This window comes from Ictalurus furcatus, chromosome 3 (assembly GCF_023375685.1).
Source record: "Ictalurus furcatus strain D&B chromosome 3, Billie_1.0, whole genome shotgun sequence".
Classification (NCBI taxonomy): domain Eukaryota; kingdom Metazoa; phylum Chordata; class Actinopteri; order Siluriformes; family Ictaluridae; genus Ictalurus; species Ictalurus furcatus.
The window spans coordinates 35,561,759-35,581,765 of record NC_071257.1 but is presented as its reverse complement, the minus strand read 5'-3'; the positions used below and the strand labels follow the sequence as shown (position 1 = coordinate 35,581,765).

Below are 20,007 nucleotides of genomic sequence, written 5' to 3'. Positions count from 1 at the left end.
GGATGGAATCGTTTCAGGTCGAATCGTTAGCTACGTTTCCGTCCACGTATATTTTTCTGCGAAGTTTGGGATCTCGCGTAAGAAAAAACGCAGGATGGAAACACCAGACGTGAATAAAATCGCCGAAATGCACAGAAAAAAAAACTCGCGTACTCTATTGAGGTGGATAATATTTTTATTCGAGAAGTCGTCGTGCGCATAAACTACGATGCAAACGCATTTACCGGATAAATTCCTCGACGCGCGTCAAAAAATGTCACGTGACTTTGCCTCAACAAATCACGTGATCGGGTAAACGGATCAGAAAAGTCAAAAACGGTGGTGAGCGAGATGCGGCAGTTTCCCCCGGAGCTTACGATTTTGTTCTCTTGAACACACAGGAAGGAAGCGCTGCTGCATTCACAAATGTTTTATGCGATATTCAAAATTTCCGCCATAATGTAAACTCGCGACGTGGATGGAAACGTCTCGCTCGCGTTCACTTGGAATCGCCGGGAAATAGTTCGAGCGAAGTCCAGTTCGGTTTGTAGTCTGAACTGAATCAGATCTAACACCAGCGAACTCGTCATCGTCTTCACTGTAAATCCACCACGCAGGTACGGTTAATGTACCTGCAGATACCTGCAGTCTCGCCAGTGGAAAATGACTGTTGAGTGTGCGGTGTTTCATCTGTGTGAATGTGTGAAGAGGTAAACTGTTAAGAACAAAAGGACGTCTTATAACAAAATAAAGACAACGTAGACACTGTGAGTCGTTGTTTAAGAGTTTAAGATGGAGGAACAGCTGTGTGGTTAAATCACAATTAACACAAACTACGCAAGTGATGAGAATCAAGCTGAAAGTCCTTTCACTTACAATTAACACCAGACGGTTTTATAATGACACTCATCTCTCTCTCTCTCTCTCTCTCGCTCCTTCACGCTCTCGCGCTCCACTTTGCCTTCTCATCATCTCTAGCTCTTTATCTTTGTTCTTTTGCCCTCTTACTGCTTGTTCCCTCTCTTCTCTCTCTAACTTTATGCTCTACACTCACACTATGTCTATCTTTGCGCTCTCTCACTATCTGTGTGTGTGTGTGTGTGTGTGTGTGTGTGTGTGTGTGCATGCGCGAATGCGAAGGGAACGTGTGACGAGATCTTTGGTACCTTGCCACCAATTTTTCTGACTTTTTTATTTTTTTTTTTACATTTAATCCTTTTCTTTCTTTTTCATTAAATAAACTGTGAAGTTGCAGTTATACAGAAACTGTAAACAGTTGTGAGGGAGAGAGAGAGAGAGAGAAAGACAGAGAGAGACAGACAGAGAGAGAGAGCAGGACACTATGGGTTCTGAGGCACGGTATCAGGTGGGAGAGTGGAGTGCAGGTGGAGGAGGTGGTGTTAGTGGTGGGAGAGCAGGTGGAGGAGGTGGTGTTAGCGGTGGGAGAGCAGGTGGAGGAGGTGGAGGAGGTGGTGTTAGCGGTGGTAGAGCAGGTGGAGGAGGTGGTGTTAGCGGTGGGAGAGCAGGTGGAGGAGGTGGAGGAGGTGGTGTTAGCGGTGGGAGAGCAGGTGGAGATGGTGGTGTTAGCGGTGGGAGAGCAGGTGGAGGAGGTGGTGTTAGCGGTGGGAGAGCAGGTGGAGGAGGTGGTGTTAGCGGTGGGAGAGCAGGTGGAGGAGGTGGTGTTAGCGGTGGGAGAGCAGGTGGAGATGGTGGTGTTAGCGGTGGGAGAGCAGGTGGAGGAGGTGGTGTTAGCGGTGGGAGAGCAGGTGGAGGAGGTGGTGTTAGCGGTGGGAGAGCAGGTGGAGGAGGTGGTGTTAGCGGTGGGAGAGCAGGTGGAGGAGGTGGTGTTAGCGGTGGGAGAGCAGGTGGAGGAGGTGGTGTTAGCGGTGGGAGAGCAGGTGGAGGAGGTGGTGTTAGGGGTGGGAGAGCAGGTGGAGGAGGTGGTGTTAGCGGTGGGAGAGCAGGTGGAGGAGGTGGTGTTAGCGGTGGGAGAGCAGGTGGAGGAGGTGGTGTTAGCGGTGGGAGAGCAGGTGGAGGAGGTGGTGTTAGCGGTGGGAGAGCAGGTGGAAGAGGTGGTGTTAGTGGTGGAGGAGGTGGTGTTAGCGGTGGGAGAGCAGGTGGAGGAGGTGGAGGAGGTGGTCTTAGTGGTGGGAGAGCAGGTGGAGGAGGTGGTGTTAGCGGTGGGAGAGCAGGTGGAGGAGGTGGTGTTAGCGGTGGGAGAGCAGGTGGAGGAGGTGGTGTTAGCGGTGGGAGAGCAGGTGGAGGAGGTGGTGTTAGCGGTGGGAGAGCAGGTGGAGGAGGTGGTGTTAGCGGTGGGAGAGCAGGTGGAGGAGGTGGTGTTAGCGGTGGGAGAGCAGGTGGAAGAGGTGGTGTTAGTGGTGGAGGAGGTGGTGTTAGCGGTGGGAGAGCAGGTGGAGGAGGTGGTGTTAGCGGTGGGAGAGCAGGTGGAGGAGGTGGAGGAGGTGGTGTTAGCTGTGGGAGAGCAGGTGGAGGAGGTGGTGTTAGCGGTGGGAGAGCAGGTGGAGGAGGTGGAGGAGGTGGTGTTAGCTGTGGGAGAGCAGGTGGAGGAGGTGGTGTTAGCGGTGGGAGAGCAGGGCGGGTGTGAGAACGTCTACTCTGCCTCCTGAATGAACAAAGCTCCGGTAGTGAAAAGGAAAGATTCGTCAGTTCACTAACTGAAACCGGATTATGGCTAAAGGGAGTCATGACACATTTCCCCTCTATCTGTCTCCATCTGCCCCTGCGACGTGAGGCGTTATTTAATGAGTCTTTATTGGTCACAGATACATTACAGCACAGTGAAATTCTTTAGGTGGGGTCAGAGCGCAGGGTCAGCCATGATACAGCGCCCCCTGGAGCAGAGAGGGTTAAGGGCCTTGCTCAAGGGCCCAACAGTGGCAGTGAACCCCGACCTTCTGATCAGTCACCCAGAGCCTTAACCGCCAAGCCACCCCCGCCCCCCATATTTCAAACATGCCCCAAACATTCATTAAAGGAGTTGGCCCGCTTGGGAGAGTTCGTAGGCCCCATGAGAATGACCCCGCGTGGCTGTGGTTTCCTAGACAGGTTTTCTATGTTTCTAAACAATCGGGACGAGATGCTGGACGTCAGTTTCACGTTCAAAGACGGTTCTCTGTACTGTGTTTGCGAGAGCATGAGGTGCTTCGAGTGTGGAGACGTCAGGCACAGAAAGTTGTGCAGCCGGGGGCGCTCAGCTGTAACTGTCACCGAAGCTGAAAGAATGTCAACAAAACCACACGAGCAGCAGGGAAGCAGAGAACGTTGTAATGGCAGAGAGTGAAGGTCCAGAGCGCAGTGCAGGTGGAGGACACGTCAGCATCCGGAGGACCTGTACACCACACACAGATCCCCCGCTTCCTACTGACTCGAGGTAAAAGGAACGTCTCGCTGACGAGTTATCTGGAAGTGCTCTCACCAAGGAGAAGACTCAGACTCCGAAAATGGACAGCAGCGGCACTTAAATCCGTTCTAGACGTTCATGTGGACATTCTTATGGGATGTTCTCTGAAGTGGAGGAAAACTGAAGGGGTTTTGGAGCTTTGGGGGTTTTAGGAGTCAAAGGGGTTTTGTTTTTAAATATATAAATATGTAAATATGCTGAACTGATGCATTAAAGGCATCTTAAAGTCTCTCTCTGTCTCTCTCTCTGTCTCTCTCTCTCTGTCTCTCTCTCTCTGTCTCTCTCTCTCTCTCTGTCTCTCTCTCTCTCTGTCTCTCTCTCTCTGTCTCCCTCATTTTCCCTTTTTCTCTCTCAGTCTCTCTCTCTTCTGTGTTCTCTCATTCCTATATTCCCCTTTTGCCTGCTTTCTCTCTATCAATCTCTCTTTCTCTTTGCCACTCTCCTTCCATTATGCTCTCTCTCTCTCTCTCTCTCTCTCTCTTTTGTCCTTTCCCTCCTTTCTCTCAGTCTCTCCCACCTAACTCTGTTCTCCTCTAATTCACATATTCTATTTATGTCTGATTTCTGTCTATGCTTCCTTCTAATTTCTCTCTCTCTCTCTCTCTCTCTCTCTCTCCCCCTCCCTCTTTCAGGAACATTAAACTCTAATGCTGTAGAAATAAAAGCTTTCTCGTCTTCTGCGTCTGCATTATACATGATCCACTTCAGCTTCACTGCTAACACTGTTTGACCATTAACACGGGGTCAGGGTCCTCAGGCTGATGGACGCTGGGGACAGAAACACACTCCGGGAGACGGATGAGGGGAGAGCGAGAGAGAGAGAGAGAGAGAGAGAGAGTCAGGGAAGTAAAACAGGAGTGACAGAATGCCTGCATGTATTCTCTTACACCACAGCAATTTGCCAACGATTACAATTTTTCATTTTTCCTTTAAAAAGCGAGACGTGATACGTTTTTATCCGTTCATAGTCACACGTCAGAGGCTCTGCTACGTTCTGCTCGGATATCGGTTGCTCTCCATGTCCACTTTTAAACTTTAAGCACCTTCCCCTGATCCGTACTGTAACAAAGCTTTTATTCTGAACGCAGTAGACGTTAACGCTCCTCGAGGATCGTTAATCCGCAGATTAAACGCGGCACAAGTGCACTTATCTCTTTTTATATACGCTGCTCAGCTCTCATAATCTGCTACTTATGAGGGTTTACAATGTGAAGTTCCTCTCAGCGCTCTCACTGCAGGACCGAGCCACGTACGTGCTTAAAGATGGCGTGAAACGTCTTCAGAGCCGGGATCTGATTCCGTATGCTGACCTATTTCCTTTAGGAACAGGAAGTCGACGTGGCGGTGTGTCGGAGTGCTTGACTGATTTACACCACGCCTTCGCCCAATCTAAACAAACCTGACCGTGGCTTAGCAAGCTAGCTAAATACGGAGAAGAGTTAACAACGAGAAGCTATTTTCAGCTCTGGAGGATTTCCCACCCACGCCTTCACCTATGCCCGGATATCCTGGATGACGAGGTGCCGTGTGTTTTTTGGAGTTCTGGCGTACGTGTTTGAGCCGAGGTCCAGTGTCAGCGGCGCTCATGGCGACGGGGAGCCGCAGGATCGTCACCAGGACTTTTCAAACACGTACCTTCTCAAATCGCTTTACAATCACGTTATAAATATTAAATTCAGTTAAACGATGAAGTGACAATACAAACGTGTAGAGGAGTATACTGTATAGTATGAGTATATATATATATATATATATACAACATTATATGAAATTATACAAACCAAGGCACTTTTAATTAAATACAGTTCATATAAATGAGGTGCAGGTACACAAAAGCAGAAATGCCGTAATGCAGGTCTGATGGAGTTAAAATATAAGTAGGACAGGGGAAGTTGCTCCGAAGTGTTGCAATCCGTTTTCAATCCTTTAAAAAAAAAAAAGATTGAGAAAATGTTAATACCACTCTGTTTTTGGGAAACGCAGCCCGGCGTGTTATATGAAACAATTTTCATGGCAGCTATTTTTGAATGCTGAAACGGACAAGGATATATGAAGTTCATCTTAAAATATTAGATGACTGTACTGGAAATAAGACTTTACCTTCTGTCCTGCAATAAGAAACATAAAAACATCATCCATCATTTGTCTGAAAGCTCCAAAAGACAAAATGACTGAGCTTCCAGTGTCCACCTGCGTCCTCGTCTACCGCCGCTAATCCGATAGACCATGAGTTTGAGACAAAAGACGTACAAAAAATATACTAATTGTACAGCGTGCAGAGGCTCCGCCCACTCACCTGCGGGGCTTTAATCTTCTGAACAAGATAAAACGTGTATATTTACATAAACGTGTATACAGCTGTTTTTTTTATTTGTTTGCCAATCGAGTTCGTCTGTTTTGTGTCATTTTCATTTTTCCCATTAAATTCTGTGTTCTGTGATTGGACAGGAGATTGGAGATCGGATGGCGCTGCTAATTGATCCGCATGAAGTTTGTTTTTCTTTAAAGTATTAATAGAGGAAATACAGCATGATATAAAACCAGACTTGAGTCAGCGATGTGCCGATATGAGTCATACTATACAGTAAAGTCAATATGTTATACATGTTTATGTATAGATGTTGACTGCAGCGCTGCTGAATTCTGGATTCTGATTGGTCAGAAAGTGATGATTATCATTCTAGAACAGGTTTATATTAACGCGCCCGTTCTTGTCGTTTGTATAGTGACGGCTCGGTCACAGGGACTCCAGTGTCAGAACTTTGTAACAGTCAGCGCTGGAAAGCTGTAACTTTAAGGAGAGATGTTTACGCTTTGTGGTTTCTTGGTAACATGACAAGCTGGGTGGGTTTTTTTTTTTTTAGAGGACGTGGAAAACTCTGTATATAAAAAATTCTGAAGTCTATAGAAAATTTTGTCTATAAAAATTCTGTCTATAGAAAAGCATGTCTTTAGAAAATTGTCTATACAAAATTTTGTATAGACAAAATATTCTATAGACAAAATATTCTATACACAAAATATTCTATACACAAAATATTCTATAGACAGAATTTTGTATAGACAGAATTTTCTATAGACAAAATATTCTATAGACAAAATATTCTATAGAGAGAATTTTCTATAGACAAAATATTCTATAGACAGAACTTCTGATAGAAAACTGAAGTCTATACAAAATTCTGTCTATAGAAAATCATCTATAGAAATTTTGTCTGTAGAAAATTCTATCTATAGAAAAGCATGTCTTTAGAAAATTGTCTATGCAAAATTTTGCATAGACAAAATATTCTATACACAAAATATTCTATAGAAAATTTTGTCTATAGAAAACTCTGTCCATATAATATTTTGTCTCTAGAGAACTGTCATTAGAAAACTGGTCTATAGGATCCTCTGTCTGTATACGCGTTCCCCCAGAGATAAAACGTAAGCGTTCTAAATGTTCGAAGTGTGTAGACGGTGGATAAAAAGTGCCCTGTGTGTAAAACGAGGAATCAACAGAAACATTCTGCTTTATTCTACAGAATCACGCAGCAGCTTGATAACAGAAAAAGGTACATGTTGACAAACCGGTGCTCAGACGAAATCTCTCATTTCCCCACAAACTAACCGCTTTTTTCTTCCATAAAGAAGTAAAAGCCACGCGGGATCTCAAGCCACGCGGCATCTCAAGCCACGCGGGATCTCAAGCCACGGCGTTTCACCGGGCTGCGGCGTCCGACCTGCTTTATTCATGTGGAAAAGAGACACTGCCATGTTTCTACATTATGAATATAATGAATGATTCCTGCAGGCTGAGTGTGATCCTCTTGACGAGCGCACTTCAACACTCCAACACTTTATCTACAGTGTTCCAGCTTTTCAACACGCGCTGCAGCGTGTCTTTATTTCCTACTTCCGCCGTTTCGCCTTTAATAACACCAGCAGATTTATTTTAACCAACAAGACATATTTGTGTTTATCATATATATATATATATATATATATATATATATATATATATATAAATCATGATTATATAATTGTACACAACTGTTTCACAGGTCTTTATTTTGATGTTTCTACATTATAATGAACGATTCCTGAAGGCTGAGCGTGATCCTCTTGACGTGCACACTTCAACACTCTAACACTTTCCCTGTGCTCGAGTGCGCGTTAACGTCATCCAATTTAAAAAGAAAAAAACTCACGAGGCTGTGATCAGACAGAGTCGGACGATCGTCACACTGAAATTTCGTTTTATTGTGTATCAGGGACAGAACTGAACTGATGAAGAGGCTGAATGAGCTTTTTTATTTTAGAACAGACAGATGGGGGCGCTGTAGCTCTCCTTTGCACATGGAGGGAGAAGAGTATGTGTGTGTGTGTGTTTCTCTGACCTGTCTAACCCACACAGAAAAAAAATCCTGACGGAATTTCTGTGTGTTTAAGTTTCCGAGGAACACAGAACAGCGTCAGTGTAGAGAACAATATACTGCAGTATGTGTGTGTGTGTGTGTGTGTGTGTGTGTGTGTGTGTGTGAGATCTGACAACACAAAAGGACTGTAAACTGTAAACTTACAACGACCTTGCAGCTGACTTACAAATATATTTTTTCTCCTTAAGCTAATATTCTCAAATAACACGACATAAACAATGAGCAGTTTTCTTTAAAAAAAAAAAAAGAAAAGAAAAAGAAAAAAGAATGAATAAATATGATCTATTTAGAGGTGTTTATCATTTTAAACACACACAGCTTTTTTAAAGGCGTCAGCAAGATGTTTAGGGAATGTTTTACATTTCTGTTTGAAGAAGAAATCTGTGCACTATAATTAAAATAAAATAAAAAATGTAAAAAAAAAAAAGAAAAAAAAAGAATTATTTTTGGTCTCTACGTCAGCAATCAGCTCTTAAATCAACAAACCTTCGTTCGAATTCCTTCACAATGACGGAGAAGCAAAAAGAAGTGGAAAATATCTAAATGATATCAGTTTAAAACAATACAGAATATTTATTTCTAATCATTTACAGCCCATTCGATCATTTCTTCTAAACGCTTTTATTTCTCTAAAATCTTTAAAACATGTACAAGATAAAATTCTTTTTTTTTAAATTCTCAAAACTTTCTCATGTTCCAGCTCTTTAATACGTGCTGCATCACGTCCTTATTTCCTACTTCCGCCGTTTCGCCTTTAATAACACCAGCAGATATATTTCAACCGACAAGACATATTTGTGTTTCATTATCATATATGTAAACATAAATATATATAAAACGACGATATATAATTGTACACAACTGCTTCACGGCTCTTTATTTCCCTAATAATGTCATTACTGTATTACACAGCGTCGATTTCAGAATATAAATAAGTGCTATAATAAAACTAAAAACGGTATGTTGTTTTAAAAAAAAAAAAAAATATGATGAGTTCGGTATAACACACACACACACACACACACACACACACACACACAGATATGCAAGTTTGCATCTATTTTCAGTGGAATCAAATATTAACGCTGTAATAAACACTGTGTTGAAATAAACATATTGTATTTATGCGTTGTAGGCGCTGGTCACAGTAATGGCAGTATAATGCCACTATAATGGCTTTGCATCGAGGCCTGAGGGAACGCAATGCGTTTAGCTCAATGTTTTATGCATACTGTCATAAAAGTGACTCGCTTTAACTCGCCGGTGATTCGGTTTCACTTCGCTGGCTGAAATGATAACGTGTCTTCTTTAAAAAATACCACAAAAAAAAAACCCAAACATGATGATTTGCTTTTTAAAACAACAACAACAACAAAACAACAACCTGGTTATACGTATATATACGTATATAAAGTATCACGAAAGCTGGACGTCTCGTTTCTCGCTGCGTCCGTCTGCCCTTATTTAATATCGGTGGATACAATTTCTATAATAAAACACTCATTATTATAAAACGCTCGTTACACAAGGACAACATGGAGACTTCTTCTTTACACGCACGACGATCACAGATTTATCTCAGAAACAATGATTAAATATACGAAGCCGATCTGTTCGTGAGGTCCGTTATAAAACACAACGCTCAGCTGAAAGTCTTTGCTATGAATATTGGTATTTCATGTGAAGTAGCTGCAGTATAAATGATCTAGCAGTGCACTGTGTACTGCATATTCCTCATCATCATATATTCAGAGTAAATATAATATTACTCTTATTACAGAAATAATCCTACACTGGGAATTTTGCTCAGCAGTGATTAGGAACACTTTACGTTCGAATATGATTTTGTGTGTAATTATTAAAAAAGTGTAATACGGAATATATAATATCGCTGTAATATGATCTAAGCTACTTTATCTTTTTTTTTTCCTCACTAACTATTTAAAGAGAATTTTTAAATCTGTACAGATATATTAATCTGCATTTTTTTTAATTATTATATTTGTTTTTAGGAATGTACAGAATATAAATATGTTCTATAATACTATGTTGTATTCAGCTGCTGTTCCTAATTGAACTTTTTTTTTTAATGATCTACTGCATTACAGTACAATAATGAGGTTATTTATTTATATTTATATGCATCTATAATTTTAAACGCATTATACATGTAAAATGGGATGTATTTTATTATTTATTGTATTCTTGTTGCTGAGCGTTGTTATATAAATGTATTATGTATACATCATGACTGTCTTATATGGAAAATACTTGAATATGTATAATATGTATAATTATATATGTATAATTATATATATATATATATATATATATAGATCTATATATATATATATATATATATATATATATATATATATGAATGTAGCAAGTATTACTGTTATAAATGTATCAAATGTAAACCTTTACAACACTGAAGTTGGATTATAAAATGTAAATGTATTATATATTGTATATTTTTTAGCTTTTATATATATAGAGTATATTCTAAGAACATGTTCAGTGGTATGAATAATAGAACTGGGGGAGGAGTCACACATACCTGCCCAATATGCATACTCGTGTCACAGGTCAAAGGTCGCGCAGAGGTCAAATCGTTTGACCCCAGTAGTGTTGATATGATGCCGTTGCGGTCCACTTTGCGGATCATTGTCCCGTCAACGAAGTAGATTAATCCGTTTTTATCCACCGCAATGCCTGTGGGGAAAAAAAGAGCAAGATAGATATATATATATATGTATATATATATATATGTGTGTGTGTCAGCAAAGACACAGACACACACACACATGGTGGCAGTGTGTGTCAGGCTTGGTCCTGCATTTTTCAGGTCTTGATGAAAGTGTGTCCTGTGTTGCATTATTCACATTTTGCTTTGACTGTGTTGAATAATTTGTAAGGGTAAAAGGACTATGGAGGACACAAACACAAACACACACACACACAGACACACAGACACACACACACACACACACACACACACACACACACACACAGACAGACAGTGGATTTTCCTCACAAAAGGCCAAAATCAAACTTGAATTCCACGCTGATTAGAGATAACAGAGCACCATCGCATTTTATGGTGTGTGTGTGTGTGTGTGTGTGTGTGTGTGTGTTAGATGCCAACCCAGAGCTTACTGAACATCTGTTTGTTGCCATGGGGACAGTAATAGCTAAAATAACTCTTGTATTCAGCCAAGACGGCTTACACTCTGTATTTGTGTGTGTGTGAGCGCGCGCATGTGTGTGTGTGTGTGTGTGTGTGTGTGTGTGCACGTGCTGGCCACCATTGTATGAAAAAAAATTCCCACAGCACCATGACCAGCAACCTAATCAAAGTGACAGAGCATTTTGTGTGTGTGTGTGTGTGTGTGTGTGTGTGTGCGTCTGTATGTATGTGTGTGTGTGTGCGTGTGTGTGTGTGTGTGTGCGTGTATGTATGTGTGTGTGTGTGTGTGTGTGCGTGCGTGTGTGTGCGTGCGCACGCTTGTGTGTTGTTATCCACACTATGACTAATGTGCTTTGTTAAACTGAAAGTGAAAAATGCACAAAACACACACACACACACACACACACACACAGCATGTCAACAGAGGGTGTGTATGAGTGATGAGGCGAGTGTTTTATTTGCTCAGCAGATCTGCAGAGTGATTCCTCCAGTTTTAACCCAACAGCATCAGTGTGGACATTATAGATCCTCACACACACACACACACACACACACACACATACACATGCACACACACTCACACACACACATACACTCACAAACAAATGAAAGAAAGCAAATGAGTACATGTGCAGTACATATTTAGGTGGTTACATGTAACCCAGTTACCTTTAGGACCCAGCAGCAGGGCCTCGGTGGCCTTCCCTCCGTCTCCACAGCGGTTCTCGTCGAAGGGTAAGCACTGTTCTCCAGTTCCTGCCACCACCTCAGCGTTCTGCAGCAGCTCCTTCACCCCTGTCAGAACTTTGGGTCTGAAGATCCTGCGTGAGTTCGTATCGGACACATACAGCTGCCCCGACATCGGATCCGTCGCTAAGTAGTACTTATGCGCTGGATTGTTGCTATGGAGACGGAGGAGGAAAACATTGTTTATTTATGCGTCATGAAACACAATTGACAGACTTACACAGTTTTACCTCTAATCTCTGACCCTAACGCTAACCTTCAACCCTAACATTGACCTTCAATCCTAACAATAACCTTCAACCCTAACGCTAACCTTCAACCCTAACACTAACCTTCAACCCTATTAACCTCCAATCCTAACACTAACCTTCAACCCTAACATTAACCTTCAACCCTAACACTAACCTTCAATCCTAACAATAACCTTCAACCCTAACGCTAACCTTCAACCCTAACATTAACCTCCAATCCTAACCTTCAACCCTAACGTTAACCTTCAATCCTAACAATAACCTTCAACCCTAACGCTAACCTTCAACCCTAACACTAACCTTCAACCCTATTAACCTCCAATCCTAACACTAACCTTCAACCCTAACATTAACCTTCAACCCTAACACTAACCTTCAACCCTAACGCTAACCTTCAACCCTAACGCTAACCTTCAACCCTAACATTAACCTCCAATCCTAACCTTCAACCCTAACGTTAACCTTCAACCCTAACATTAACCTTCAACCCTAACGCTAACCTTCAACCCTAACATTAACCTCCAATCCTAACACTAACCTTCAACACTAACATTAACCTTCAACCCTAACGCTAACCTTCAACCCTAACGTTAACCTTCAACCCTAACATTAACCTCCAATCCTAACGCTAACCTTCAACCCTAACGCTAACCTTCAACTGTAACACTAACCTTCAACCCTAACATTAACCTCCAATCCTAACACTAACCTTCAACACTATCATTAACCTTCAACCCTAACACTAACCTTCAACCCTAACACTAACCTTCAACCCTAACATTAACCTTCAACCCTAACACTAACCTTCAATCCTAACACTAACCTTCAACCCTAACATTAACCTTCAACCCTAACGCTAACCTTCAACCCTAACATTAACCTCCAATCCTAACACTAACCTTCAACACTATCATTAACCTTCAACCCTAACACTAACCTTCAACCCTAACACTAACCTTCAACCCTAACATTAACCTTCAACCCTAACACTAACCTTCAATCCTAACACTAACCTTCAACCCTAACATTAACCTTCAACCCTAACGCTAACCTTCAACCCTAACACTAACCTTCAACCCTAACACTAACCTTCAACCCTAACACTAACCTTCAACCCTAACATTAACCTTCAACCCTAACACTAACCTTCAACCCTAACGTTCACCTTCAACCCTAACACTAACCTTCAACCCTAACACTAACCTTTAATCCTAACACTAACCTTCAACCCTAACATTAACCTTCAACCCTAACACTAACCTTCAACCCTAACGTTCACCTTCAACCCTAACACTAACCTTCAACCCTAACGCTAACCTTCAACCCTAACACTAACCTCCAACCCTAACATTAACCTCCAATCCTAACACTAACCTTCAACCCTAACACTAACCTTCAACCCTAACACTAACCTTCAACCCTAACGTTAACCTTCAACCCTAACACTAACCTTCAACCCTAACATTAACCTCCAATCCTAACCTTCAACCCTAACGTTAACCTTCAACCCTAACATTAACCTTCAACCCTAACGCTAACCTTCAACCCTAACACTAACCTTCAACCCTAACATTAACCTCCAATCCTAACACTAACCTTCAACACTAACATTAACCTTCAACCCTAACGCTAACCTTCAACCCTAACGCTAACCTTCAACCCTAACGTTAACCTTCAACCCTAACGTTAACCTCCAATCCTAACGCTAACCTTCAACCCTAACGCTAACCTTCAACTGTAACACTAACCTTCAACCCTAACATTAACCTCCAATCCTAACACTAACCTTCAACACTATCATTAACCTTCAACCCTAACATTAACCTCCAATCCTAACACTAACCTTCAACCCTAACGTTAACCTTCAACCCTAACACTAACCTTCAACCCTAACATTAACCTTCAACCCTAATGCTAACCTTCAACCCTAACACTAACCTTCAACCCTAACGCTAACCTTCAACCCTAACACTAACCTTCAACCCTAACACTAACCTCCAATCCTAACACTAACCTTCAACACTATCATTAACCTTCAACCCTAACATTAACCTCCAATCCTAACACTAACCTTCAACCCTAACGTTAACCTTCAACCCTAACACTAACCTTCAACCCTAACATTAACCTTCAACCCTAATGCTAACCTTCAACCCTAACATTAACCTTCAACCCTAACGCTAACCTTCAACCCTAACACTAACCTTCAACCCTAACGCTAACCTTCAACCCTAACACTAACCTCCAACCCTAACATTAACCTCCAATCCTAACACTAACCTTCAACCCTAACATTAACCTCCAATCCTAACACTAACCTTCAACCCTAACGCTAACCTTCAACCATAACACTAACCTTCAACCCTAACGCTAACCTTCAATCCTAACACTAACCTTCAACCCTAACACTAACCTTCAACCCTAACGCTAACCTTCAACCCTAATGCTAACCTTCAACCCTAACGTTAACCTTCAACCCTAACGTTAACCTTCAACCCTAACACTAACCTTCAACCCTAACATTAACCTCCAATCCTAACCTTCAACCCTAACGTTAACCTTCAACCCTAACATTAACCTTCAACCCTAACATTAACCTCCAATCCTAACACTAACCTTCAACACTAACATTAACCTTCAACCCTAACGCTAACCTTCAACCCTAATGCTAACCTTCAACCCTAACATTAACCTTCAACCCTAACACTAACCTTCAATCCTAACACTAACCTTCAACCCTAACACTAACCTCCAATCCTAACACTAACCTTCAACACTAACATTAACCTTCAACCCTAACGCTAACCTTCAACCCTAATGCTAACCTTCAACCCTAACGTTAACCTTCAACCCTAACATTAACCTCCAATCCTAACGCTAACCTTCAACCCTAACGCTAACCTTCAACCCTAACACTAACCTTCAACCCTAACATTAACCTTCAACCCTAATGCTAACCTTCAACCCTAACACTAACCTTCAACCCTAACGCTAACCTTCAACCCTAACACTAACCTTCAACCCTAACATTAACCTCCAATCCTAACACTAACCTTCAACACTATCATTAACCTTCAACCCTAACATTAACCTCCAATCCTAACACTAACCTTCAACCCTAACGTTAACCTTCAACCCTAACACTAACCTTCAACCCTAACATTAACCTTCAACCCTAATGCTAACCTTCAACCCTAACGCTAACCTTCAACCCTAACGCTAACCTTCAACCCTAACACTAACCTTCAACCCTAACGCTAACCTTCAACCCTAACGTTAACCTTCAACCCTAACGCTAACCTTCAACCCTAACGCTAACCTTCAACTGTAACACTAACCTTCAACCCTAACACTAACCTTCAACCCTAACGTTAACCTTCAACCCTAACATTAACCTTCAACCCTAACACTAACCTTCAACCCTAACATTAACCTTCAACCCTAAGATTAACCTTCAACCCTAACACTAACCTTCAACCCTAACACTAACCTTCAACCCTAACATTAACCTCCAATCCTAACACTAACCTTCAACCCTAACATTAACCTTCAACCCTAACGTTAACCTTCAACCCTAAAGTTAACCTTCAACCGTAACACTAACCTTCAACGCTAACACTAAAGTCCAACACTGACACTAACCTTTGTGACAGTGTCTATCATTAAACATGAACCCTAACTCTGCTCGACAGTAAACCTTCACCGAATCACAGATCAATGCCGAGTTCCACGATGGAAAACGATACACAACAGAAAACACCAACAGTAAAACAATAACATTTACAATCACATCGAACTTGTAAGACTTGTGAATGAATGTGTAAAATAAAAGTGGAATACAGACATTAAACACAAAACATACAGAGGATGACAGCCTCCATTTATAGTTACATTTAAAGTTCCGCAAAACAATCTGAGAAACCGCAAAGCTCCTCCATCACGTGGTGGTTAATCCATTTTATGAGCTGTTACTATGGAGACGATAGTATATTAGAACGAGTGCATTAATTTAAACGTGCGCTACTGTCTGAGCTGCTGTTCTAGAAAACTAATCAACACCTTCTGACCAATCACGATCCAGAATTCATTGCTTCCGATAGTCGCCGTTTCAATCGTCTTGCTAGCTAACTAACTGGATTTCTCCTCGGTTTTTAAACTACGGTACGATGTTCCGAAACAGGAAGTTGATGTGTAAGACGGCCATATTGGTTTGTGGGAGTGTATTTACACGTCGCTGTGCTTCGGAGCTGAACCGAGCTGCATGTCGGGTTCGGCTGAGTGTAATTCGGCATGACTGCGGAGCACGACGGTGTGACGTGACCATAATAACTGCCACCGATCTGTCGTTTCCTGTCCGTCATCCTCACACACTCTCCCTGAGAGGAAAAAAACATGAGACGGTGAACGTGTGTCGAGGAAAACCAACAACTTGTCACGACGTGTCAATTACAAGAGGCTAAGAATAGCAGGAGACAGAAACCTGGCCACCATATGTGTGTGTGTGCGTGTGTGTGCGTGTGTGTGTGTGTGCATGTGTGTGTGTGTGTGTGTGTGTGCTTGGGGGCTGAACAGATGAGTCTCATGCTAATATTTTCACAGATCTCTGTATTTAACGTGCCCTCGTTGACTTTCGTGACGTCACCCGAGTGTGCACTTGCAGCACAAAGGGAGGAGTGTGGAAGACGAGAGCGGATCGACTTGCTAAGTAGCTAGCGTGCTAACAACGATTCAGAGGAAATGTTCGTAAATCAGATTTACATCATTTCCCCTTTGTGTTCCGCGTCTGAAGAGACGGAGACGCTCAGCCGAGGAGAGACGAGGAAAACATCTTCAAGTCTCTTTTCTCTGAGAGGCGAAACAGAGGAACTGAGAAACACAGAAAAAGATGGAGACTGAAAGATGAATAAGACAAGGATACAGACAGAGAGAGCGAGAGAGAGAGAGAGAGAGAGAGAGACACACAGACATACAGAGAGAGAGAGAGAGAGAGCGGGTGAAAGAGACAGACAGCAAGGGAGAGATAGCGAAAGAGAGACAGAGAGAGAGAGAGATGAAAAAAACAGAGAAAATGATGGAGACAGAAGGAGAGATGAACTGATGAGAGAGAGAATAAGAGAAAAGGTAGCAGCAGAAAAACTAAAAAATAGTTCAAAAAGAAAAGAGAAAGAGAGAGACAGAGAGAGAGAGGGAGAAAGACAGACAGACAGAGAGAATCTGAGAGACAGGAAGAGAGAGAAAGAGAGACACAGACAGAGAGAGAGATAGCGCAAGAGAGACAGAGAGAGAGAGACAGAGAGAGAGGGAGGAAAAAACAGAGAAAATGATGGAGACAGAAGGAGAGATGAAGCGATGCGAGAGAGAGAAAGAGAAAACCTAGCAGCAGAAAGACTAAAAAACAATTCAAAAAGAAAGAGACAAGACAGAGGGATATATTCAGTCCAAACAGAGGGAGAGATAGAGAAAGAAAAAGATAAATATTGACAGAAAGAAGAGACTGAAGCGGAGAAATGAGAAAAAAGAAGACGGAGATGAACCGTCGGAAATACGGCAGCAGGAAAGGAAAAAAAGCAGGAGGGAGAAAGAAAGAAAACTGCAGAACGAGTCGGAGCAAGAGGAAAAGAGGGAGAGAGAAATGGACTGAAAGAGGGAGCAGTCAGACGGAGAAGGAGACCGAGAAAAGAGAAGAGGAAAAAGAAAAGGAGAGGGAGAACGTGTAAGACTGAAAAGTCTTACTGAAAAAAGCGCAAACAAAAGACTAAACAAAAGAGCAAGAAAAATAGACAGAGGAAAGAAAAAAGAGATGATGGAGGGGAGAAGGAGAGACAGATTACCGTGACAGACAGAAAATAGAGGGAGAGAGACACTGCGAGAGAGAGAGAGAGACAGAGAGAGAGAGACAGCGAGAGATAGAGAGAGACAGAGAGAGAGAGACAGCGAGAGATAGAGAGAGACAGAGAGAGAGAGACAGCGAGAGAGACAGAGAGAGACAGTGAGAGAGAGACAGCGAGATAGAGAGAGACAGTGAGAGAGAGAGAGACAGTGAGAGAGAGACAGCGAGAGAGAGACAGCGAGAGAGAGAGAGAGAGACAGTGAGAGAGAGACAACGAGAGAGATACAGCGAGAGAGAGACAGCGAGAGAGAGAGAGACAGCGAGAGAGAGAGATACAGCGAGAGAGACAGCGAGAGAGAGAGAGAGAGACAGAGAGAGAGACAGCGAGAGAGAGAGATACAGCGAGAGAGAGACAGCAAGAGAGAGAGAGAGACAGAGAGAGAGAGTCTCTCCTGATTTGCAGTTAATATTAATAATAGAAAGTGACTGAACAGAATTTCAGAGTGTGAACGACACACGGGGATTTTCACTCTTTTTCTCTCTCTCTCTCTTTCTCTCTCACACACACACACACACACACACACAGAGTGCTCTATAGGCTTACCTGTGTCTGAAGTCTTTATTTCTGACAGGTCGGAAAAGCGTGAAAGCACAGAGAGGAAGAAGAAGAAGAAGCAGAGGAAGAATTGGAAGAAGAGGAAGAAGGAGAGGAAGAAGAAGAGGAAGTAGAAGAAGAAGAAGAGGAAGGAGAGGAAGAGGAAGAAGAAGAGGAAGTAGAAGAAGAGGAAGAAGAAGAGAAAGTGGAAGACGAGAAGAGGAGAAAGAAGAAGGGGAAGAAGAAGAGGAAGAAGAGGAAGAAGAAGAGGAAGAAGAAGGAGAGGAAGAAGAGGAAGAGGGAGTGGCGGATCAGACATGTAGAGTTTAAAACAGAACACTGTGTAATAATTTATTTGATTGATTTTGAAAGAGACATGTGTCTCAGCTCATTTCCAGCTCAGTACGTTCCTGTAAACACTGCTGCAATCCTTCTCACACTCTCACACGCTCACACTCTCACATCTGCTCAACATCTGCATCTCAAATCTTCTACACATGAGCATTATCTCACACTTTAATGTCTCAGTGTTAATACTGTTCCGCATTTACTCCAGATTAAACAGCAGGGTGATTTTGACCTGAACAGCGCGCAGGTCGAGTCCTAACCCTAACCCTAACAGTAACACTAACGCTAACCCTAACCCTAATGCTAACGCTAACCCTAATGCTAACACCTAACCCTAATGCTAACACCTAACCCCAACGTTAACCCTAACCCTAACCCTAACGCTAACCCTAACCCTAACATTAACCCTAACGCTAACCCTAACGCTAACCCTAACGCTAACACTAACCCTAACCCTAACGCTAACCCTAACGCTAACCCTAACCCTAACGCTAACCCTAACGCTAACCCTAACGGTAACACTAACCCTAACCCTAACGCTAACACTAACCCTAACGCTAACCCTAACCCTAACGCTAACCCTAACGCTAACACTAACCCTAACGCTAACGCTAACCCTAACCCTAACGCTAACCCTAACACTAACCCTAACGCTAACGCTAACCCTAACGCTAACCCTAACGCTAACGCTAACCCTAACGCTAACCCTAACGCTAACCCTAACCCTAACGCTAACGCTAACCCTAACACTAACCCTAACACTAACCCTAAGCATAACTCTCACTCTAACCCTAACCCTGAACCTAGGAGTACTGTTCGAGTCAGTCCAGAGGGGAACACAAATAAAATAACACGGCTAATAATGCAGTTAGCATCACGCTGCTATCCTCCGTTAGCATTTACAGCCAGTATTTCAGTCATCAGGGGCAAACGGAGCCGAATGTCATCTCTGGAACATAACCGACATTTATTTCATCATTTTATATCTTATTAAATAAATAATTCCACTTTAAACAACTGCTCCATGTTCAGTGTTTACGCTCAGACCGCACGGCTCCAACGCCACGATCCTAAACATCTACTGGAAATAAACAAATAATGAACATCTTGTATATCATAATTTAACCAACAAATGACTAAAATGAAATAAAATATATCTCGAAAATGTGAAATTGTAACTCTAATGCAATGAGACCCCAATTAAAAAAGAATAAGAATGATATAT

The 20,007-nt window shown here is 42.4% G+C and overlaps 1 protein-coding gene across 5 annotated transcripts in view; it reads right to left on the bottom strand.

The window, feature by feature from the left end:
- The window catches only part of LOC128606122 (teneurin-3), a 430,029-nt gene that overhangs the window by 19,166 nt on the left and 390,856 nt on the right, over positions 1 to 20,007 (bottom strand). For all 5 annotated transcript variants that reach the window (XM_053622151.1, XM_053622152.1, XM_053622153.1 and 2 more), the window contains 2 exons: positions 11,681 to 11,913; positions 10,382 to 10,536 (listed from right to left, as the gene is read on the bottom strand). In XM_053622151.1, the coding sequence (XP_053478126.1) occupies positions 10,382 to 10,536; positions 11,681 to 11,913 (388 nt within the window). The remainder of the gene's footprint in view (positions 1 to 10,381; positions 10,537 to 11,680; positions 11,914 to 20,007) is intronic.